Here is a 25,103-nt window from a genome sequence, read left to right on the forward strand (position 1 = left end):
TTGTTTGATCTGTGGATTCTCTACCAATTATTTAGATATTGGGCAAGTAAAGACACACTCTCGGCCATAGGGACCAGGGCCTCCCCTACAGAAGTGGTCAGAGACACTGAATCCGAGAAAATTATCTAGAGTAAAAACTCAGATGTGGGAACAGTTTATCTCTCTCCCAGTTCAGAGTGTGTCGTGGTTTGTGATCACGCAGTTTATATTTTTATGTTTAGAGACATTATTTTCCTGCATTGCTTATAATATTTGTACAATTCATTTAATTCCCGAAACCACCTGAAACGGGCATTATCTTGAAAGCACTCTATTCTGTCGGCACTGTTTACTACTTTTAAATTGGAAAAATGAAAGTGCTCAAGAATACAGTCATGGATATTTCATGTTGAGGGAGGAATGAGCCTTTGCATTACTCAAACCCAAAGTTTAAAAAAAAACTTGGAGGAAGTTGTGGAGAGAACCTTCCTCGACTATAGACCTAAATATCTTAACCAAATGGACTCCCTCCCACCCAAAGACTAACCAGAAAAAAAATGCTGTAGAAGTTAATCCTTTACAGCCCCTTTATACAAGAGAGCTGTCAGTAATGATTCTGTGGTAAAAATGACCCAGCTCGCTCTTTCCACTGGAAGCAGCTCTGTGCTCCTGAATTGTTGTTTTCTTACACTGGCTCTAGTTTGAACTGCACTCGCTGGTAAATGTAAAGGTCACACACACGCACACGGTGCCCCATCTTGGGATTTGGTTGTTGTAGGAGTCTCTTCTCGCAGTCTGCCCATACAAGCCAGCAATGTGTTTTCAGTATTATTGACCTCGGTGGAACCAATCTTCTAACTTTGAGTAAGGTCCACTGCAAGGATGGTAAAGTCACCATGACTTTGCACTGACTGCACATGCAGGATTCACACACACTTGAGTAGTATTTAAGTCACACTTAGATGACTAATCCACGCAGGCACTGACCCTGCTGGGGCAAACAAATACAATGCACACACAGAAGAGAAATGTTTTCATACAAATAAATAGTTATTTATACTTAAAACTACCAGACAGTAACTTTTCAGTTGCTGATTCCTGACCCTGGTGAATGTGGAGCCTCCCGAATCAGCGACTGAAACATTTGACCTGTTGCTGCAGTAAGACGGCAAAACAAAAACAAAACTCTTCCACTGCACATTTGTAGCCTTTTCTTAAATGGTCAGAATTGGATGGAAGTTCTGATCTTTTCTTAATTAAAACAGTTAACTCTGTTCAGATTAATTTGGCTCGGGTTCAATTTGAAGCTTGTCTTTAACTATTTCTTTCCCTCTTTATCTCTTTTGAATCCAGCGCAGGTCAGTCACACTTCAGTGTCAAGTATTTTTTTAAAAAAGAAAACCGGTCATTTGCCGTCTTTTCTTGCCTTGATAACCCAGCCTCTCCCCAAGGACAGGGGCCAAGAGTAACTACAATTGCCCTCTGATCTCAGGATGTGCCGATTTAGACCTCTTCCCTGAAGGAGTACCTGAACGGTGGCCTTAAAGGGGCAGACCAGGTTAAATAAAACTCACTCTTAACGGCTCCATCACAACTACAGTCCAGAACCCAAACTACCCTTCAATACTGAGGGAGAACAGCTAGTATCATGCACAAAAATCTTGGGCGATGTCATTTGGAATTATATAAATTTACAATGAAGCCTGCACTTTGATCTGTAGGAAAGTGTAATAAAGATAGATTGCTGCATAATGGTGACTGTGGAATTGGTCCTTATTTAGGTAAAAGACCTGGTGTTGGTCTTTTGAGCCATAATGATCATTGTTGTGATTTCAATTAACAGCTATTGCGAAATGCACAAAAAACTTCATGGCTTGATTTAATTTTAGTTGCTCTCCTTTTTAAAGCAGATTTGTAAAGATTTCTGATTATTTTCTTCTGATGCATAAAAATGCATTTGAAAATTCAGCCTTTGTGTTGAGCATATTGCTGGTTTTACATAAATCCCATTCCATGTATGGCGGGCATTTAAAGTGCCATCGATTCAAACTCCCAGTGTCAGTAATGTAAACTGAGGGCTTTTATTATCAAGCTGTTGGCTTGATGTTCTGTTTGCCACAATCTGCGATAATTTTAACAGTTTAACTAGTATCTCGCCTGTCGTGTGATGATGTGTGGTAAATTATTTTTTTTTATCTTGCAGGTGCAGAGGATGTTGTGATGGCCTTCTCCAGACAAGAAACAGAGGACAGACGGCAATGAAGGGGAATAGTCACTGATGGTTGGGGGCAGGCAGCAAAATTATGGACAATGCTTTTGAAGATTCCAGGGTGTTCACAAGTTGCTTGTCTTCTCATGTACTGTAGTGTCACAGCTATGTGTCTGTGATAACCAGTGTTGTTCATCTGGACTGCCTCTACCGACCAGGGGAAAAAAAGACTTGTTTTTTTGATTGGCAGAAAGGATCCGCTGTCCTCTTTGTGTTTTATTTTTGTTTGTGTGCATTGTTTATTTTTTTAAAGTACATAAAGGCTGCTCCTGCAGCACAAATGCAGCTCGGGTGTCGTGTGACGAAAGCTGGCCTGTGCCCCTCATGCTCTGTGCTGAAGCATAATTTATCCACTCCCACTGTGGAAGCTGATGCCGTATTTCCCAGTTCATGCCGGAGGATTCTGTGGAGAATTCATTAACATCATGTCTTTTACAGCAGATTAATAAACATGACAGACAGCACGAGTTCCTCCTTGGAAACCGCACCGTGTGCAGCAAATAGACAATTTGTTATGTTAAATTAATTTAAGTTTCATTTTTAGGTCCTACTAAAATTAGTTTAGTTATCTGTTCTTTTTTGTATCAGCAGTTAAGCTGCTTGCAGAGAAATTTTTTAAAAATTATTTAGACAATCTGTTTATTTGTGTACAACGACCAAAATGTATTCAAACTGCGTGTTATTTTTTCAGTTCCCTTGCCCCTGTTTTTTTTAAGGAAAATGGCTAATACAGAATAACAATTTACTAAAAGAAAACACTAGCTGCATACTCCAGAGGGCAAAGGCAACACGTTTTACAAACTGATTTAAGCAACAGGGGTAGCAGAGCAGCAAGCCATCAGGGAGAGATCTGGTTTTAATGATCAGTACAGCTAGTTAATGGTGAGGTTTGCACTTGCTGAGGTAACCCATCCTGACATGGCATTGTCAGCCCAGGGAGCCTGCAAGCATCCGTTTCATTGATACCTTTGTAAAGCCTGAATGCTGAGTCCTCAGATGTTCACAAAGTGGAAGGCGGCTTTGTTTTTATTATTCATATTTTTCATTGTGTGTGACACCAAAAAAAAATCTGGCCCACTGTCGACTGTTTAGACTGCGTCCTAGTTTCAGAACTCCTCACACTGAACTCTCACCAAGTGAAGCAAATGTTGCATGTGTTTTTTTTTTTGAAAGCTTGTTTGAAAGTCAGGGTGCCTGGTATAAAAGTCTACACTATTGCTACAGGTATTTCATGAAGCTGGGTACTTCTAAGTTGATTATGCCAAGGCAGATTCTGTGCTCTGAACACTACTGTCCTTGACTGCGATTACAGTTAAGGAAATGTATTAATTTTCTTACAACAAAAAAACAGTAAAGAACTAAGTACGGAGTGCTGTCTGATTCAGGAGACACCGTTCCCTGCTGCAGGGCTCTCCAACTTGTTTTTCAAAATGTTTAACATCTCCCTGCCGAAAAGAAATTTTTAAAAAATGCAAATACTGTTTCTCACAAACCAGAAAATTGAGCCTGTTTGCTGTAGGTTTTCACAGTAATAGATTGCAAAACTGTTGACTGAAGTGCTTGATCACTAGTTTCTAAACTGATGGGGATGTCTGAAGCTTCTAGTTACCCATGGGTTTGCCTTGCAAGAAGTGCTGCTGTATCTTGATGCAGCACTGGCAGGCTTATTTTCTGTGTGGATATTCAGAATCTACACATTCAACACTTATATTATGGTTGACTATGTTAATGGCCCATTTTTGACTATGTATTGTGCATCTACTGATCACAGTAGATAATGTATCTTTTGTCTTCCCCCCCCCCCCCCACCCCTCATTTGCCCAATTTCAGCTAGAGATGCAAATGGTTTGGCACTTAGTCGAATTGTACAATTTAACAATTCCTCTTGTAATGGTTGGGTGTGTTGTGAGATCCTATGGTTGTTGCTCTTTTTGTGTGGGATAATTGGAAATACAGTGAAAACTATCATCATGTTCACTTTGAGTTAAGTATTTTGTTTTTATTTTTTTTCTCATGACAATGGACCGTTTGCATTTAGTTTGGCCTTTTATGGGAATAGCTTCTTTGAAATGAATAACTTCAATTCAATCCATCAATCTGGTTTAAAAAAAAATACTGCAAAGCATTCTAGCAAAAATAGAATTAGAATAAGAGGAGCTTATTTAGCAGTGTTTGGATTCTATTGTGCTGAGCCACAGAATGACGGATTCGGAGTCTCCGCCTGTGATACCCCGCGTAGTGAGTTCCTGGTTTCTGCTGTCCCATCAGTGAGGTGGAGCAGATTAGATGCACATCTCCCTCAGAGGGAATATCAGAGGGCAGGTCACCCCAGGCTGCTCTTGCTTACCTCCCTGGAGGCAACATAGGCAGAAGCCTGGGAGTCAATTACTTGTCTGCCTTTTCAGATGGGGTTACTTAAAGAAGGGGAGAACACAAAAATAAAGCAACTGTTGAAGTTCTCCATCAGTGAAGCAGCCCGTGTACATTATCCAGTAAGACAGATTGTTAGGACACAGGTTCACATCAATGGTGAATTCTTTACCTCAGCAATGAGTGTTAAACAGAAGCTAAGTGTTTTCCACATGGGAGAAGAATGGAGGCCTTCTCAGAGGCTCTTCAAATAGCCAGTTCTAAGCAGTGTTATATCAAGTGCGTTATGAAGGGAGGAAGGGGCTGATGTTCATTGAACTTTACGGTCTACAAAGGGTGGAGCTAATTGGATAGCTCTTTCAAAGAGCCGGCAAAGGCAAGATGGACCGATTGGTCTCCTGCGCTGTATCATTCAGTGATTCTATTTAGGCAAAACAAGAAAATCTGCTTGAACCAATTTCCTAATGTAATTGCAAATCACCCACTCTTGAGTTAAGCTGCCACATGCTAACATGTTAGGCTAGCAACATCTTTAAACAAAATGAGTTTATACCTGTGGAAAGTAACTGCCTTACAAGAAGTTGTGATCATATACCAAAACCATTGCTGTGTCTGGGTTTCGGGCAGAACATTACGTTCATCTGCAAAAGTAAGCATTTAATGAAGGTTTCATTGTAGCTCAGAAAACATTTAGTCAGACTGTAATGGCTTTCTAGTAGATTTGCTCTTCAATTGTTTTTCCCAGCTTCTCACAATGTCAGTGACTCACATTGAGCAGCAATTCCACAAGTGCCTGCAACCCCATCCCCTGCAGTACCTCACCCAAGAGGCCATTCTTCACGACAGTAGGTTGCAGTAGGCTATGACAGCTGAGTCTAATCCATTCCTCATCTAATGTCTACAAAACCTTGCTTTCCAGCAATGGTGAGTATTAAAAAATCAGGGTTATTTAGTTTCATGTGAAATTTGCAACAAGTTAATTGCATGTATCATGACATTGTATTGGATATGCCAACACTAGGCATCTATAAATGCACGGGTTGCAGGATCATTTTATTATCTCTACAGCTGAGACCCGCAGACCTAAATACCATCTCGTTTACTGGCTGTACAATTATTTCCGTATAAACGTTATACTGGTATGGAGTGATGTTATCTTCAATATCCATAATTCCCAACATTCTATCCAAATCTGAGCTAGGATCGAAGTCAACGGCCTCGAAATATGATAACGCCACACCCATTTTCCTGCCGCAAAACAGGTACCTAAGCAACCAAACTGCCGGGCGGGCACGAGCATTCATTATGCCTCAAAAGAGGTTTCCAGGGCACGTACCTGAAACAGGTGTTAGGCCCTCTGTTTGCATATGCATGTTTAAGGCCCCCTTTGCAAAACTGGGCTGTTATGTTCAGGAAAATGTCAATATAGAGCCTAACCAGCAGTCCTTAGGGCTTAATTAATGAATAATATCTTGCTTATTGCAGCAAATGTGAGCTGAATCAGTGTACAGCTTGTGACAACTCAATGTGATTGCACAAAGCGCACCTTTTCACAGCTATCCAAACTGCAGTGGCGCAGAGAAATAACTGTGGGTTCTCTTTCCCACCACTGTCAATCATGGCAGCATAGGCATTCACTGATGGCTATGAACAGTGTTTCTTTCTCCTGTCCGTACCATAATTGTATTGGATTTTGGAGTACCTACCAGTAAAGTAGCTCCCCTTATCTGTCAGTATAAAACTAGGTGACCAAAAATATATTTTTTCAAATTACACACTCGTGCAGTATGGTTAGTGTGCATGCAGTTTTTAAAACTTTTTTACTAACCTAGTTTTATCCTGTTAAAGGAGGCACTGCACCGATTACTGCTGCATTTTGGTGCAGGTCGGAGCGGTAGGGCATGGTGGTCGCTTTTTTTTGGTCACTGTTTGCCCTCTGGCTGGTGAATCTCCTCACGGTAGAAATTGAGAGATTCTCAAAGCCATCCCCAATGCCACGGGGAAGTAACTGACTGTCGTGCTACACAGTTCAGTGAACTGCTGCTCACATGGCATTCGTTGTCTGGTATGTCTGCACACCATTGCTGTATGGCATTATGCTGCCCCAATATCCCCTGAGAGTGCGGCCAATCTGTTTACTTCTGCGAGTGCTTTCGTGGACTGTTACAGCGCAGTACTATTAATGATTTTATGAACACTGGCACCCTGTCTGCAGTGAAAAGTAACCAGGTTGATTATGGCAGAATGTGCTGTAAGAGAATAATTAACTAAAGTGTCAATTGGAAGAAGAAACATTGAAAGCAAACTTAACCCAAGTCTTTAAATTGCTGGGTGTCAGGATAACATGAATATAAGAAGGCCACTTAATTTGAACTAGAGAACACAAGTGCAAAGAGTCAAAGAAGATTAGAATTTTTTTCCTCTGAAGAGTAGTGGATAATCATCAAGTACTGTATGTGGCACATGATATATCCTGTGCTGCTGAGACTGGAAGTATCCTTTATGGAAAGCAATTGGCAAGGGTTGAATAAGGCAGGAATGTGGATATATGTACTGGACTTTTGTTCATTTACCTTTAAGGAGGGCAACAGACAGGAAGAAATTTTGCAGAATTATCTCTCAGAAGGTTAAATTAAGTGTTATTGAAGCTATGAGAGGGCAAATCATTCATGTTCCGTGAAAATTGGGCTTGTGAAAACCTTTGTCCTTATGTTCTGTAAAATAATTTAGAACTGACTTTTGAACTAATCAAACTGATTTCAATTAACTGTATTCACAGAAGGAGAGAGAATGACCTTGAGATCTACTTACTTTTGTTTTCTAATTATGTTTTCCTCACTTTATACTTGCATCTGCTTTCATGAAATTATACCTCCTTGTCCTCTCTCTTTCCTGTCCAGTTGGATTCAAACCAAGAATTGAGTTATTGTCTTTATGCCCTCCTGCTCCACCCTCCAGTTTGATTAAACACAAAATACCAATTATAAATGTAGTAGTGTTTGTATTCTGAGGTGAATGCCTCTAAACTGTGCCCTTCAGTAATGCTTCCTATCATTGGAACAGGAGGCAGCCATCCAATCTCGAAGACCCACACTGTAATGGCTGGGTTCCAAAGCTGCCAGACCCCAATGTCACTGTACGGCAATGAGATTGGTGTATTCCAGACCCAAGGGGCATATTCAGAGTTGTTCCCTTTTTCTTAGCTGTTGTTGCTCTTACTATTTCTGTTCAATTTTTGCATCTTATGATGTGTAACTTCAAAAAGAATGCGGAAATGTTTATGCTGCTTTTTACTGCAGTATATTGTAGCGAAGTAGGGATTGGAGAGTAGAGGGTTAATAAAGATCACTGTTGTCCCATGACATGATGACCCTTAACCTGTCATTTTTCGTAATGCAGAATAAAGTTAAAGATTTGTCAAAAATACATCTTCCGGATTTTTCAGTACTTGATTCCAGTTTTAATATCTTCACTTGCATGTGTAAAACTGGTGAATATATTGAGGTTATTGACTAGAATACATATCCAACGCTATCTTAACTTCTTCACTAAGAAAGATAGCTTTTTTTCCCTAAACGATATTTATTCTTTTGAAGCACTCAAATGTAAATGAATGTAAAATCTATGAAACGAGTGAAAATTAAAAGGACCCCCCCCCCCCACCCCGCTCCAATCCCCATCATATTAACCATTGAAAAGCTGCACAATCTATAGAATATATAAAAAATCTTGTGTCTGTCTGCACTGCCTGTCAACTCCTTCCATTATAAATTTCTATGTCCATATTTATAATAGAAATTGATTTTGTAAACTTGCCGTGCTGTAATTACACTCCTGCTAATGGAGGCGAGGCAGTGCAACCACTGGCGCGAGGGTGTAATTACAGTGTGACAAGTTTACATAGGCAGTTTCCATTATAACTACGGACTTAGGAATTTATAACATAAAATCAGAGCAGAAAGTATGAGTTTAAAATGGGGACTTGAATTATGTCTGTGTGCCCTGATCCAATTATCCTCCGCCCTTGACCTGAAGACAATACTTCGTCTGGACTCCCCATTTGCAATGCCACAGGAATTCGACTAGTAAGTAGAATAAACTTGCAAGGTGCTTGCTCCTTTCATTGTGAAAACCCATTCAATATTCATCAAATAATCACACTGGCGCTGTAGTAGTAAAACATCAGGGGTTACTGCATCAAGTCTAGTTAGCACTGGTGTTATACAGTGACTGTAGAAACATTTTAAAGATGCAAGTGGAACATTTCACAATATACTATGTACTAAATGAGAGATATGGGAATTCCCCAACAGGCAATCTGTGATCTGTGGCTTTCGTACTGGGAGTGAAAAAAGAAAGTCCTTGTCCAGTCATCCTCCTGGCACAGCATTTCTCTCTTTTGATATGTTTGGTTAGAATGTGAAATATATTTTCTTTTGCCAGTTTTCACCTCTCTGCTCCTGAAGTGCTCATCCTCCAGCTCATTCTTCACATGTGAATCCAGACAGTAACAGTAAGCTGTTTGACCAGGGGGGACATTGTAGTCGAGCCTGTTCCTGTCCACATCCATACCCCTTCCAGCAGGGATCACCGGATAACAATCAGGAGCAGGATTCCGGGCTGAATTTTCTCTTTCCTATCCCAAGGATATGGAGGTCAATTACAGCAACCTCGACTGCCGAACTCAGACAGGGAATTGAACCTGCGGCCTTCTAGTCCACATGGCTCGGTTACACATTGCCTTTCCCAACTGAACCTTTGGAGGGGTTCTTAATAATTCTTTTCAAATCATACAGCAGCATAGTTTCAATTTAAAATTGCATCAAATTTTTCTAATTACTGAAGTAGATACCCTTGATCCAATTTACTTTATTGGATCCCCTTAAACTTAGGCCTGCTGGACTGAAATGAATGGGGTCAATTTTCACCTATATTGCCCAGTGTTAATGGGGAGCTCACAGCCTTAAAATGGGGTCAGCTGCCCTATCCTCTCACGAACACTGGGGCAATAATTCTGCCAGTCAGTCACCCAAAAACCAATATCGACCCCAATGAGTGTAGTGCTCTTCAGAGAGGTCCTGTAAATGACCTTATTTCATCAACACATTGATTCTCATTTATTTTTTAGTACTTTTGAATGCACCATCATGTGTGTACTATTGTACCTTTTTCATTGTATTTAGTTTTTGCAATTTAAAAAAAAATGTTACTGTCTGCTTAAAGACAAAAGCAGAAATCGATCGATTGGTAAGCAGCTGAGTTCTGAAATAAAAACAGCCCCTGCCTGAAATATACAGCAGGTCAGGCAGCATCTGTGAAGAGAAAAAATGGGTTTGAGACAGAAAAGACATCTGAGCTATGAGTGGTTAATTCAGGAGGACTTTTCTGTTGCTAAGACTGAAGAGTAGTAGGTGTGGAAATTACATTAATAGTGTCAATAAAGTGTTTTGAGATCATTTGTTGCCCTGTTCGATGTCCGTTTGCCTCAGTTAGTAGCACTCTTGCCGCTAAATTAGAAAGTTGGGGTTTCAAGCCCCACTCCAGTACTTAAGCGCAGAATCTCGGCGGACATTTCAGTGCTCAGGATGTGCTGCATTATTAGAGGTACCATCTTATGGATGGGAGGTTAAACTGAGCCCCTATCTGCTCAAGTGGATGTAAAAGATCCCTTAGCATTTTTGAAGAGTAGGGAGTCCTCCCAGTGTCCTGGCAACATTCCTCCCTCAACCAACACCATCAAAACCAGACTAACAGGTTGGTCGTCATATTTATTGTTTGTGGGACCTTGCTGTGTACAAATTGGCTGCTGAGTTTACCCACATAATAATAGTGACTACACTTCAACGGTAATTTATTGGTGCATGGAGCACTTTGGGATGTCTTGAGGACCTGAAAGGTGCTATATAGATCTCAGTTTTTTTAACGGAAGATTATCAGCATACATCAATAGAAATATTCTCATTTTGACTTCTCTGTGATCCTGTTTCGATCTAGGTTTGCTTTGTTGTATTGAAAATAATGAAAACTTTTCAATCTTACAGTTTCATTTGGGAATAACATGGATGTGATTTCATTTTGTACATGATATTAGTCCTATATTATAATTTCCCATACTTACAATTTACAAATCATGTTGTGGACTGTTTTTGCGTTTGGATATGTATGCAGATTTCCTTTTTTGGGATTATAATCTTAGACTATGAAACCCAGGATCTATGCCAAGCACTTTCAGGTCATTTATAACATGCTGCATCAAAACTGCTCCAAACTTAGAAGCCCCCTCTCTCCCCCTCCCAGCATTGTACCAGTCTGATATGTCTCAGGCTGAGACTGGATAGAAATTGCTGCCTGATCTACCCACGAAATTGGTAGAGACAAAGATCTTCATTCTATAAAGTCGAGACTGGAAGTGAACCCAGAGGTCCAAAGTTCCAATCCACTACATTATCCAATTTCAGCAGCATTACAAAACTGAAAGTAACTATATGTGTCATTTAAAAAGCCCAAATGGCAATGAAGTTCTCGAGGGAATTACCAGACCAGGCTTTGTGACTTTTGAGTAAATAATTGGGGAAGAGTAGCTGATCTGAGTCAGGGCCAGAGTTTCCCTTCAAGTTCCTATTTTCTCCCCCGATACCCTATCTTGTAGCTGAGCCTTACAGAGCAGAGGATTATTGTTTCCATTCCTGATCAATGCTGGGTACACTAACTGTTTCAATTCCCGGTCTGTGTTGAGTTAGCTAATCTCAGGTAGGTCAGCTGCAGGACCATTACAATTGGCCTCATCATCCCTGGGCATGAGGTGGAAGGTCAACCAGGCTGCTGGCCCCCTGATCACTAACCACTGATACCTGCTGGAAAGAGCTCGGCTGTGATGTCCCTTTGGTTGAATACCCTGCTGACCATCACTGTCTCCTCTCACACATGAAGTAGGCCTGCTGGAGTGAGGTACCAGATGGTGACTGACACCGGTGGAACCATATCTAACAAATGCCAGTGCCTTCGAGAAAGAAGGGAAGGGAATCGGCCAAAAATTTTGTTCAGTGTTGTATCTGTAACTTATTTAATTCTTCCCCCCCTTCACCATTTGCTTTTAATGGAGTAGCTTGTATTTGAATAATTAGATCCACAAATAGTTTATAATATTCTTGGCTCCACTAATTATTGACTGTCCGTTGACATGAAAAGTAGATATTGGAACGTGCAGATCCAGAAGTTACTTAAACATGTAAGATAAATCGAGTACATTGCTGGCATTATAAATCTGCTTCTAATAACAGAAATACTTTGAAGATGTCCCAATGATCTTTGTAATATATCTGCTACATACAGTACATATCAGAGTCGCATTCAGTTGGGCTTCACTGCTGTAATATCACATCGTGACTGCACTTTGAATAATCTTCACAACCATCTCCCTCAATACTTTTTGTTGGGGGGAAAGGAGACTTGCTCACCAGTGATATATGAACTAAGTCATGTCTATTTTAATTTTCTTTGTTCCTTAAGGCTGAATCAGGCTGGGATATTGTTCCACAAGCTCCATGCACCCACTGGTACCGTACCTCTTTGTATGTGAGCCTTGATAGTGACTGTTGGCAGACTATTTGACCACGGGGGAATAATATCTCAACTTAACCCTATTTCCACCTACTATCCACATGAACTTTCCAGCAGGGATCACTGGCCAAGGACCCTGGTTTATTTTTCCCATCCCTAGCCCAGGAGCAGGGGGCAATTGTTCTGCCCAGACTGCCCACCACCTAACTTGGTACAGACTAGAAATTGGACCTGAATCCTTCTCGTGTGTGTGGGTTCGGCCTATATTAAGCAGTACCTTTATTCACTGTACCATTAGGGGGGCTGTGTGGTGTAACAGTTCATCCCTTTCTGTTGGAAACTAGATTTTGTTGCGGTCACCTTTGCAGCTTAAAATATTTCTTCAAATTTTAACTAAAGCTGACAAATAACACTCTGTCATCAGATGTTGGGATAGGGTATGCCAGAAATGATCTGTGTTATTCCCACTTTTATAAATGTGGTGTTGTCTCCAATAACTTAATAAAGTGTACAAAGAGGGAAGAGAATACTTTGAAGATGTCTGAATGATATTTGTAATATATCTGCTACATTCAGCAGGAATTCGCACATATCACAGTTGCATTCTACACATTCCCACATTACAACAGTGATTACATGTAAAAAAAAAAGTACTTCATGGCTGTCAAGCGCTTTGGGACTTCCTGAGGTCATGACAGGCGCTATATAAATGCGAGTCTTTCTTTCAGTTGGGCTTCACTGCTGTAATATCACAAAGTGACTGTGCTTTGAATAATTTCCGCTACCATCTCCATCATTACTTTTGCTGAGGGGAGGGAGGCAGACTGACATTAATATGTCTGCATCAGGGCTGTCACTGAAGAAATTAACACTTGTCAAGTGAATTATTGATCATATATACACACGTCATAATGTCCTAAATCACAGAAGGCTGAATATCACCCAGAGGTGGAGAGAAGGGGAACTAGTTTTTGAAAGGTATGTATATTTGTGACTTGTTGCTATCATCAATGTAATGTTTCCAGCCTGAATTTGTCACAATATTTGCAGCTTTTTAACAATAGAAAGCGTTCCATCGTGCTCTTGTCCTCTGTTTTATACTTGCTCTTTGTGTTGGAAATCAGACCAGTGACAACATGGTTTAAGATTGTTTTTACCTCTTCTATAATCGTCGCTGAAGGTGTAGACAAGCTGACAAACGAGAGGGCACTGAGGGACTATTAGGGGATTAAAAGAAATGAAGTCAGCAGACACATGCATCATGCAGTGACCTCACTTAAATTGGGTAATGGCAATTATGTCTCACATTCTAAATGACAAAGATGCTATAGAGAATTGCACTCAGTGTTGCCAAGGTCAGACAATTCAAATAAATTATTCCATTTTTTTTGAGACATAGACTGTAAAACCCAATGAAAGGAATAAAGCCATGCTTATTTTCCACAGCCGGTCACAATAGTAGAGTCAGAATATGAGAAATAACGGCATTCTGTAACGACCTTGGTAAACCCAATGGCACACAAAACAGTGAGTTTCATGAGCTGCCGTTGGGTCTCCACTTAAACCCCACTTAAACTGTATACAGTTACATCCACCCATTTAGATATAGGATTTGCAAATCTTTGGCCTCCAATGGGCCTGGATTGGAGTGGAGTACCAGCTAAACAGGGGAGTGTGTATGTGGCGGTGTCACCTGAGATGCCTTGTGTGAAAATAGATTGTCTACACTACAAATCTACACACACTACACAGTGAGAGTCATCACCCATTTATTTCAGTATTCGGAGCAGAAAACTACTTGTCTGTTTCAGAACAAGCTCCCCTAATCACTCGAGGTGAATATGCCAAGTGGCGAGGAACTTGAGTCTTACAAACCAGGAAGTTCCCATGTTAGATCTCTTGTTGTGTGATGTCAGGTTAGCTGACCTAAGGTGGGGTGACAATGTGGAGCTTTCTCTGCCAGATTTTCCATGCTTCCCTCCTCCTCCTCTGCTACTCTGCTGTAACCATTTACCCTTCCACTGGACCCAACTTTTGTTTCGATGCTTGTCGCTATCATCTTATTTTGCCATGCACCATCATCACTTTTTGCCCTCCACCCTTTTGTTCTTTTCCTGCCCTTCCCCCCCCCCCCCCCCCACCTCCTCTTTTCCCTCGCACTGCATCTGCTTAAAAGCTGTTCATTTCAAACATCTGATGAAAGATCATCGTCTGGAAATGTTAATTCTGTTTCTCACTCCACAGATGCTGCCTGACCTGCTGAGTATTAAGTGTTTTCTGTTTTTTTTCAGATTTCCAGCATTCAAAGTATTTTGTTTTTGTACCATTCCCGTGTATTGAATTAGAGGAGTGTATTTACCAATTGGCATCTATTTGCATACAAACACTTATTATATTCCTCTACTGTATTGATGCACAGAGCATTTTAATACTAGCACATTTGGTGTTAATAGGGGAACAGCACCAATTGAAAAATCTACTTCATAAAGAATAATGAATGGTGGGAATGACAAGAAAAAAATCTCTTCAGTGGGTTGAGGGGCCACCATTAATTAGGAGAATGGTTTCTATCCCTTGTGACATTGTTTTTTCTTATTTTTCCTCCAATTTGCCACCCTACCTCTTCAATCTGAAGATAGCAACTCATGCTGGTTCCACAGGTGCTGGCAGCTCACTGGAACAGTACCTGGCCCAAATGGCCAGTTCCATGTGGAACCAGTATGAGTCCCAATGGTCAATGGTCCCAGTTGACAGACCGTTCAATTGGGAGGGGGCAATCCTGTTCTCATATGACAACCACACACATTCAATTCCCACAGAACCACTGATCTCGATTAGGAATGCTGACTGATTTTGTTTTTTGTTTCCCCTTCTCAGGCCTTGTGACACCGAAGCCACCCTCAGCACTCAGACTGCCACTCCCAGCTGGGATCAGCAAACCCATTGTAGAACCAGGGGCCTTCCTGGTCTGTATAGTTCAGTGAAACTGCTTACCTTAAACTTCCATCAGGTTTGAATGATAACACTGCAAATATCACTCAGCTTTTCAGCATTCAGCCTATTCCTTTCATATTTTATTTCATATTTTATTTCAGGATAAAAATGAGCAGGAAACTGCTTTGTAGAAAGGTGTGAACTTTAGGGGTTTGTGGCAGGCATTAATTCAGTGCTGTACTGCCTGGTCCCACTGAGTGTAGCTAAACACAGTCTGTTTCATCAGAACGGTGCTTGTTAATTGGGAGAAGAAAGAATCTTCATAGTCAACCCTGCTTTGAAATTTCCCTCAGGTTTTGCAGCTCATCAGTTGGGCCAATTTAAACAGCATTTGTCAAACTGCAAAAAAAATCTGTTTCGAAGTGCAGTCGCGCATTCTGAGTAATTAATCACTGTTATTACATAAATATCTCTGAAGTTTGCTGTTCTTTGTATTGTGTGTATCTTATAAATGTCTAACAAAAATGTAAATAGAGTTCAGCAAATAGAAACAAATGTCCTTGAGGGTACTTGGCCACAATGGGGTTTGGGGCAAGTCCAAGCTTGAGAGTACTCGATGGCCAAACTCCATCAAATCCTCGACTCTCCTTCCAAGTCGAGACTTGAGTGATTCAGCTCTGCGTGCACCTCACACTAAACACAGGATCCAGGTGGCAAGGAATGAGTCAGAGCCACGTGTCAGCCTGTTCCCATACGCATAATGCCAACATCCCAACCTTTTGGGACACGCTTTCAGGGATATTGTTTAGTTTATCATCACTGTGCCTCAAATTGTGTGTGTGTGTGTTTGTTAATTCTTGGGAAATGGGCATCGCTGGCAAGGCCAGCATTTATTGCCCAACCCTTGTTGCCCTTGAAAAGGTGGTGGTGAGCCGCCTTCTTGAACCGCTGCAGTCCGTGTGAAGATACTCCCACAGTGCTGTTAGGTAGAGAGTTCCAAGATTTTGACTCAGCGACGATGAAGGAACTGCGATAAACATCCAAGTCGGGATGATGTGTGACTTGGAGGAGAACTTGGAGGTGGTGTTGTTCCCATGTTGTTGCTACACTTGTCCTTCTAGGTGGTGGAGGGTCACTGGTTTGGGAGGTGCTGTCGAAGAGGGGGTGGGGGACAGTGTTTCAGTTGGAACCCCCTCCCCTTTTTTCAAAAGATAATTTGGAATTACAGGAATGAAAGAGCAATTTTGGTAAATATACTGTGGATTGTGACACTACAGACCAAGGGATCAAAAATTCTAGCCCTGCTCTGAACTGAAGCTCCTTTTGTATTGTGCAAGAGCCATGCCAGTGGCACTGGTGTCTGCTGCAGGGGTCTCATGCAGCTAGCTGTAACCTGAATATAACCCTGCCGAGATTCGCTAAGGCCAGCAGCTGGGAATACCTGCTTTTACTGGCCCTCCCTGCTTAACCAATGCAGTCAAGTTTGCTTTAAGGCTGCAGCCGGTTGGGTTGGGTGAGACCCAGACGTCAGAAGTGGTCATGAGCAAGGGTCTTGTATTGGGGTACCACAGTGTTTGTGATTCATGGTGGGGAGGGAATCATCAGGGTTCCCACTATCCAAGATATCATTCCCTTTCCTGAAAAGCCTGTGTATAGGTGATCCTATATGAATCAGAGAAAAAAGGAATTATTGTGCATGCCTGTCATGCTCTTTCTGTCCATGCAGAATAAAGCTGATCCATGATAATTGGGGAACTACTGGGATGATCACAGAGGCTTAGGAATCATTCGAACCGTGGCCTACAGCGAAGGAGAGGCAGGTGCCACATGCCAACCCTAAGCCTTATTTACTGGTTGTAAACAATTTTACAACACCAAGTTATAGTCCAGCAATTTTATTTTAAATTCACAAGCTTTCGGAGGCTTCCTCCTTCGTCAGGTGAACGATGTGAAATGTTCACATCGTTCACCTGACGAAGGAGGAAGCCTCCGAAAGCTTGTGAATTTAAAATAAAATTGCTGGACTATAACTTGGTGTTGTAAAATTGTTTACAATTTTCAACCCCAGTCCATCACCGGCATCTCCACATCATTATTTACTGGTGGCAGTGCTATAAAGACCGATTTTCTGAATTCCCGCCACGGATGAGGAGCCTCGCCCACCAGCCACGATTATCCCTAACCCCAGGCCAATTGTAAGTCCTCTCCCACAATCTTGGCTGAGATAAACTAACTCGGTACAGACTAGGGGAATCGAACCTGGGGCCTTCCACATCTGTATGGCTCAGTTGCAGCCTCGTGGTGGGTGGCCACGCAGCTGTTCGCACATTGCTGTGCCAGTGCCACTGGCTGCTGATTGGCAAGTCAACACACCACTGGCAACCACACCAAAGTCAACATGCCAGATTCGTGAGGGCAGTGACCATGGAAACCAAGTGTGAAAACCGTTCAGGTAATGAAAAAGAAAGAAAAAAAGTACATTGCACATGTACCAAACTTGCAACATTTTAACCCAAGCAGTCTTTTTTCTTCATGTTTGGCTTCTAACTTGAACAGCACTATGGGGAGCAATAAACAAGGCATTTCTCTTTGAAGTCTCTTGAAAGGCAACCAGTTCAGATGCAAGGAGACAGCCAAGCTATTTCCCCACTACGACCATGATTCTGTCTAGTTGGTGAAATTGCCCTACTCTATAAATGAAATGGTTTTACTGACAAAAGAGAGAAGGAATGAAAAGGGCTCAGAGCATGACTGGACTACTTTTTTCTTGTTTTTTTTTCCCCCTAATTTTTCTCCACTTTTCCAGCTGACTTTAGGTGAGGTCCTGTTCCATGGCCAACATCAGCCTTCTGTACTTCATTCAAGTGGCCGTTCTTTGAGTGAGCCCAAATGGTGAATTTCGGCTGGCTATTCGACCTTAGGTGGCATCCCAGCTGATCCCGCTCCCGTCCTCACCCGGATGTCCACGCACAATTTCCAAAAGAAGTCACTGGACAACGATCCGGAAAAGGGACCCAGGCCGAATTTCCCCTCCCTAGCCCAGGGGCATTGCGGCAACTCCACAGCTGAGATCAACTCGCGCAATACAGCCCGGGATCAAATCTGGGGTCTTCCTGGTCTCTGTCACTTACTGCAGCGCCTGGAGTGCATTCACCCATTGGCTTCATTCCACAGCCTGTTTGTCTTTACCACAGAGAAGGAACATGTAGAATACATGCATTATGTAGAATGCATTGTTTTATTTAAATGGATTTGGTTCTGTAAAGGGCAGTGATAGTGATTTATGGATTGGAAAGTGAATAGCATAGAATTTTTTTAAACTATTATTTTAATGCAATCAGCGCACTTTCAATTTTGATACAATTTCACACATACCAAGTGAACTGCGGTTTGCCCACAAGCAACTTATTTTGATAAGGACTATTGATTTCAAGAAAAGCAATTTGAAGGGAGATACTGCTTAACCGAGATCAAAACAAGCAATTTGACAGTTGGTTGACTGGAACTGAACAGTAACGTTCAGATAACTTGCAGGTTTGGTTTTGGCTCAGGTAGAAACAAATCAGTTCGTAAATGTACCATCCAGTGCGGTACCGAGCCACACTGACCCAGGAAATCCCAGATTCAATCCTTGGTCTGTGCTGAGTGGGCAGCAGTTGACTGACCCCCCCCCCTTCACAGCTGAAACCCTAAAGATGTTCACTGCCCGACAGGAATGGGCACATAGGCAAGGGTGTAGAGCACCTGGGCCCTGCTCTCAGGAGAGAGAGAAAAAGGAACTGAATTACTATTCACTTTAATATCAGATTCAAAACAAAAACTTTACTTGACTAGGAGAGAATTTTTGCTTTGGACCCATGAGCAGAAGAAGCCGAGACTGTCAAATGACCTTATTCTTCATCTGTATTTTATTGCTTTGCCCTCCTTGTAACACCATGTAGCAAGGTTTGTGGAAGAAAGGATGTCATCTCATACAGCAGTGCACAATCGATAATGAGCTGATTGACAGCTGAGCCACGCTCATTGTGTGAGCCGGGGAGAGAGAGTCAGCACTTCTACCATTTTATTGCTCCTCTCCTGAAAGCATTGATGTCTCGCTGGGACGCAAATAACAAGCCTAAGTAGAAACTCTTCATGCCCAGACAGTGAGTGTCATCAGGCTATAGGAAAGGAAAGGACTTGCATTTATACAGCGACTTTCAGGACATCCCAAAGCGCTTTACAGGCAACAAAGTACTTTTTGAAGTGTAGTCACTGTAGTGATGTAGGGAAACGTGGCAGCCAATTTGTGCACAGCAAGATCCCACAAACAGCACTGAAATAATGACCAGATAATTTTTTTTGTGTGATGTTTGAGGGATAAATGTTGGCCAGGACACCAGCTGAACTATTTTTTGAAGAGTGTCCTTGGATCTTTTACGTGAAAGGGCAGGCGGGGCTTCGATTTAACGTCTCAACGGAAAGACGGCACCTCCAACAGTGCAGCACTCCCTCAGTACTGCATTGGAGTGTTAGCCTGGATTATGTGCTCAAGGCTAGTCAACCACAGCTGAGCCCGATCCTGTCATCACTTCCAGTAGGGCTTATTGGCTTTACAATCAGGAGCAGTAGTTCTGAATAATTTCCCCCTCCCCAATGCATGTGACACACATACACCTACACAACCACACACATACAGACATACATAAAGATACAAACACACACAGTGCTGGGAATTTCCTCGGGACTGTTCCCGCTCTGCCCCCGTAACATTGCTGGAAGTGTGGCAGAAGCCCCGAGGAGATACCCAGGGGCACTTGACACAAACAGGCTTTGCACAAATCTTATGATGAGTCTGTGCTGCAACAAGCTGTTGAGAATTATATAATTAAAAAGGAAGATAGAGGTGACTTGTAAAAAGGACCAAAGTATCTCAAATGCCAACCTGAAGAAGAAAGAAAGACTTGCATTGTCAGCCCTCTCAGAAACGTCTCAAAGTGCTTTGCACGATGAATTACTTTGAAATATGATGTGGAGATGCCGGTGATGGACTGGGGTGGACAAATGTAAGGAGTCGCACAACTGTTCTCTGACTATATATGCTGTGCCTATATGCATCTCTTCACTTCACCTGACGAAGGAGTAAAGCTCCGAAAGCTTGTGATTTCAAATAAAGCTGTTGGACTATAACCTGGTGTTGTGCGACTCCTTACTTTGAAATACTGTGATTATTGTAACGTAGGCAAATTGGGAAGCCATTTTGTGCACAGCATGATCAAAGCAATGAAATGAATAAATGAATAATCAATTAATCTATTTTTGGTGAGAGTGAGGAAAGAATATTGGCCAGGACACAAGGAGAGAACCCCTAGTCTTCTTTCAATACAGCCTTGGAATCATTAATGTCCACCTAACCACTGGAACAAGCAGATGAAGCATTGGTGTTGCATCTCATCTGAAAGATGGCACCTCTGACAATGCAGCATTCCCTCAGTACTACACCAGAGTGTCAGTCTAGACTATGCGCTCACACACTTGGGAGGGGGGCTTTGCAACCACTGAACCCAGCTTTACCATCAAAATAATCCAATAGCCTTAATGTCCTGCCTCTTGTCTTATCTTGTGTCTAATTCATGTAACAGGAGTTGAGTTAATTTGAGCAGATGGCTTGGAGCCTCCCACAAACCCACCCCTCCCTTAGGAGCATTAAAAACTGAAAAGATACGAGTTACGTAATGGAGAGAAACACTGGTCTGCTATTTGATAAGGTCGAGTTTGCTTCAATCAAGTCAGCAGCTTGATGAATAAAAATCAATTTGCTGAAATGTTAGTTGAGTGGGAAAAGCTTCTGCATCCAGGTCCCTTTGTTCTGCATTACCTATCCCTGCTGTATATTAGCTTTAATGGATGGAATGGGTGTAATCTGTTTTTGTTCGTGGCTTTTTCTTCATTATTACTTGAGGCCTTTTTCTTCAACCACCTGCCGGTTTTATACTGTATCGGCAGTAATGAATGGTCCTTTGTGTTCCCCCGGACACCCCCTTTTCTAGGGCTGTGTTGCTCAGATGTGAGTCAAGACTGCCTTTGATCAAAAATGTGCTGCATGTCACCACAATCCTGTTTTTTTGTGTTTCTGGCACACACACAATTTGCCTCTTAAGATACAGTTACTGCCAGAATAAATTCTATAAGTCAAGACATTTTGTGCAGTAACGTAGGTGCCATCACTGTGGGAGTTGAGGGGTGAGAGGGGTGTTCTCTGACCACCCTACCCCTCCCCAACACCATTTTTCGTGACGTGGGTTAGAGCCCCACAGTCACCTTCTCCCCTTTCTGATCTTGGAGTTGCTCCCGATGTATTCCCCCACCACCAGTTCTCACAGTTGGTCGCACTTCCAGGCAGCAATACAGTCTGCCCCAAAATGGCACCAATTTAACGTTCTTAATGAAAAGTTGCATTGGATTTGTACAGGAGGACCATTTCCCAATGATTGATACCAGTCCCTGTAGGATTCTGTGGTTACACTGAAATCTTGTGCCATAATTCTGGGTCAGCTTTCCAATTTTCTCCCTCCTTTCCTAAAGGTGCAGACTTCTGCTGGGATATAGTCCCACTGACACCATTGTGATACCTGCTGGGACTTAGTCCCATTGACACCACTGTGATACCTGCTGGGATATAGTCCCACTAGCACCACTGTGATACCTGCTGGAATATAGTCCCATTGACACCACTATGATACCTGCTGGGATATGGTCCCACGAGCACCACTGTGATACCTGCTGGGATATGGTCCCATTGACACCACTATGATACCTGCTGGGATATGGTCCCACTGGCACCAGAAGCCCTCAGCATGTGACTATTCTTCATGTGTAAGCTTTGATGTTGAGTGTGGAAGACTATTCAACTGTAGGAGCATCACAGCCAGACCGAGTCCTGCCTGACACCCAAAGCATACTCTTTCCAGCAGCGTGTCTCTATGGTGATCAGGAGTGGGAATCCCTAAACAATTTTTCCCCTTCCAAGCCTATGAGGAGTGAGGAACCTCATTGGTGGATTGGATGAGGTTAGTTAACTCGGAACAGATCATAACTGAACATGGGAACTTGCTCTATATAGTCCATTTCCCCACTGAGCCAGCTTGTACCCCTATTTTAAAAAAAACCTTAAACATGCCAGCGATAAGTGGTGTTAACAGTGGACACTAAGTGGAGAAGGTTGGCTGTGACAGAGCTCTCCAACCTGCAACAGGCCTGACTCCTGGTAATCTGGCTTTCAAAGCCCAGGCAACACATTCATATTTGGGCTTATATTTCTTGCCTACTGGTTTATCATGGGCCTGGAAAGGACTGTTTTTAGCGCTGTTCCCTCACGGATGGGTAAACCCTAAACCAATTCACCAAGATCTATTATTATATGCAGCTTAACGGGAAAAATGGGTTTAAACTTTATATGTGGCCACCAAAGCTCTGATACGACACACCATGCAGCTCATGAAGACAACAAGCTTGGACACTCGTTGGCTATGGCATGGGGAGGGGTTTACTCAGGGGAGTGATAAGAACATGTGTCCAGACCAACTCATACGTGAAACCAATCTCCGAGCCACTCTTTACACGGGCTCTGATTCACAACACTTAAATCAGCATAACAATACTGCAAAACACAGGCTGGAGTGAGGCTAATTGTGGCTCTAATTTGAAGTCTAATACAATAGCCGTTCTTTACTGTAAAATTGTTGGTCTTTAGCTGATAAAACCCCCCCCCCAGAATACTGCGGAGCATTACAGAAGAAAAGTCTACTATTACTGATTTCCTTAACAAAAGCAGGGCCAATTTACATGGGAATAGCTCTGGAGAGTTTGCACATTTTAATCCTGATTTTTATCTGCAGCTGAGGAAAAACCAATACATTCTCATAAATGTAGCACACTGATGATATACCGGCATAGACCAGTTGGGCCGAATGGCCTGTTTCTGTGCTGTAAATTCTATGTAATTATGATCTTTGTCATTTTCATTAATCATACTTTTTCAAAATGAAATCTTGCCGTGACAGATTTCTACCTAATGTGAGGGCACTGAGGGTATCATCTTATCACAGGCAACAAGTTAATATCTATTCCTCCATCATAATGATATTACCACACTGCATGCTTCATTAGCACTAAACAAAAATTGCATTTGAATATCTAAACTTAACAATTAACACATGATTGCATTGCTAATCCATTGCTAGTTGCAAACGGCTAAATATTGCTTTATCTTTAGAGAAACAATCATCTATGTTAATAACTTGTCATTAACTGTGGTGGGAGGTAATATTTAAAATAAATAACAAGTTACTAACATTGGCAGTGACTTTGGGCTCAATCTCTGGATACAGAGGAAAGGAGCCCAGAGGCCTCGACACGATCAAGTGTTCAGATTATGTCATGAGCATGAAGCAAGAGTGGTTTTATTAATGCAATTTGATCCTGAGATCCTGTTTCAGTCTCCGATGACATTCCCGACTAGCAATTATTTTATATTATAATTTGATGTCCGTCCCTACTGTCCATGAAATCTAAGTACATTTGGATTTTTAAAAGAAGAAATTGGATATTCAAATGGTTTATTGATTTTAACTTTGTGTCGATGGTTTAAGAGAAAGCAGAAAAGGCTTGGTTTGGTTGGTGAAGTGAGTACATCACAGAGCATTCCCCACGTGAAGGTCACGGCTTCAATTCTTGGCCAGTACTGAGTTAGCTGGGGTGGCACTGGGGCACAACACTTGGCCCCAGAGCCCCTGGACTAGAGAGGAGAAGTCAGCCAAGGATCTTGCTCTAATGTTCAGTAAGGGAAGAACTTTCTCGGGTCAGGGGCGTTCATATATTTTGGACAGGAGCCTGCACCATTCACACTGCAACTTGGGCGTCGATGGGAGGGAGAGGATTTGATGTGGTGCCAGAGCCTAAGTGGGCCCATCAATCTCAGGGGAAGTTAAAGAAAACGTTAAAATCCCCTCTTTAAATAGTCCGCACTTGATATTCAATCGGTCATTCTGCAGTAGGGAAACTGGCCTTTAAAATTAAATACGCCCCTCCCCATCCCCCCACCTCCAACATGCACTGGCGTCCCTGTCAACATTGCGAGGACATAAATGAGCGTAATCGATTAGTGACTGGCCACAGAGCCAATCGGGCCTGAAGTATCCGGGGAGGGAGTCCTATAAAAGCCACTGAAAACATTTTTCCTTCAGAGTGAGACTGAAGATCAAACACTTTTTTTCTCTCTCTCTCTCTCCGCACACTTTTTACTGCCATGTGCCCTGCCTTAAGAGTATCGATCTGTTTGATTTAAATTAATTAATGCATAAGTTTTAAGAGCAATCTGTGATTTCAATCTGAGTTATGTTCAAATTCATTTGAGGACACTTTTCTCTCTCTCTCTCCAAACTTTTTACTGCCAGGTGCCCTGCCTGTGCACCGGAAGAAACGAAAATTTGTTGACCCCTCCCGAACGGATGAAATTGGTGGGAACTCACCATCCCCACGACTGTGACCTGGGGGCGTGGCCAGTTTTGTGGGCGGGGCCTGCTTTGGGCAAAGTGATTTTTGAACCCAGCGCAAAAGATGGCGGGAAACACGAGCAGAAGTGGTTCTGGGCGTAACTCACCCCTGTTATAAATTCGCTGATCTTTTGCACTGATCGGCTGATTCCATCTGAATTGCACTGATATCATCAGCGGAAACAAGCAGAAACTCAACCCCCTGATATTTGAATATTATTAATTTTCGGTTTGTTGATAATTTAATTTAAAAACTTAGTGGATAGCAAATATAATAAATAACTATCAAAGGAACAATTGGTCATGTCACAGTATTAAGAAAAAGTTAGCTGAGACATTGCACGGTATTGTTAGCCTGTAGTTCGAATGGCTTACATGCATATATCAGTACCTGTAAGTGCATTAGATGTACCTGCAGATGGATTTGGCTCAGTGAATTGTTATCAGAATTGGATTTT

General features: G+C 42.1%; 1 protein-coding gene across 1 annotated transcript in view; it reads left to right on the forward strand.

Annotated features, from left to right (window-relative positions):
* Nucleotides 1–8,044, forward strand: part of ctnnbip1 (catenin, beta interacting protein 1) — a 74,460-nt gene extending 66,416 nt beyond the window's left edge. The window contains exon 4 of the mRNA XM_067970350.1: nucleotides 2,183–8,044. Within this exon, the coding sequence (XP_067826451.1) occupies nucleotides 2,183–2,241 (59 nt within the window). The 3' untranslated portion in view covers nucleotides 2,242–8,044. The remainder of the gene's footprint in view (nucleotides 1–2,182) is intronic.
* The last annotated feature ends 17,059 nt before the right edge of the window (nucleotides 8,045–25,103 follow it).

Source organism: Heptranchias perlo, chromosome 32 (genome assembly GCF_035084215.1).
Source record: "Heptranchias perlo isolate sHepPer1 chromosome 32, sHepPer1.hap1, whole genome shotgun sequence".
NCBI lineage: Eukaryota > Metazoa > Chordata > Chondrichthyes > Hexanchiformes > Hexanchidae > Heptranchias > Heptranchias perlo.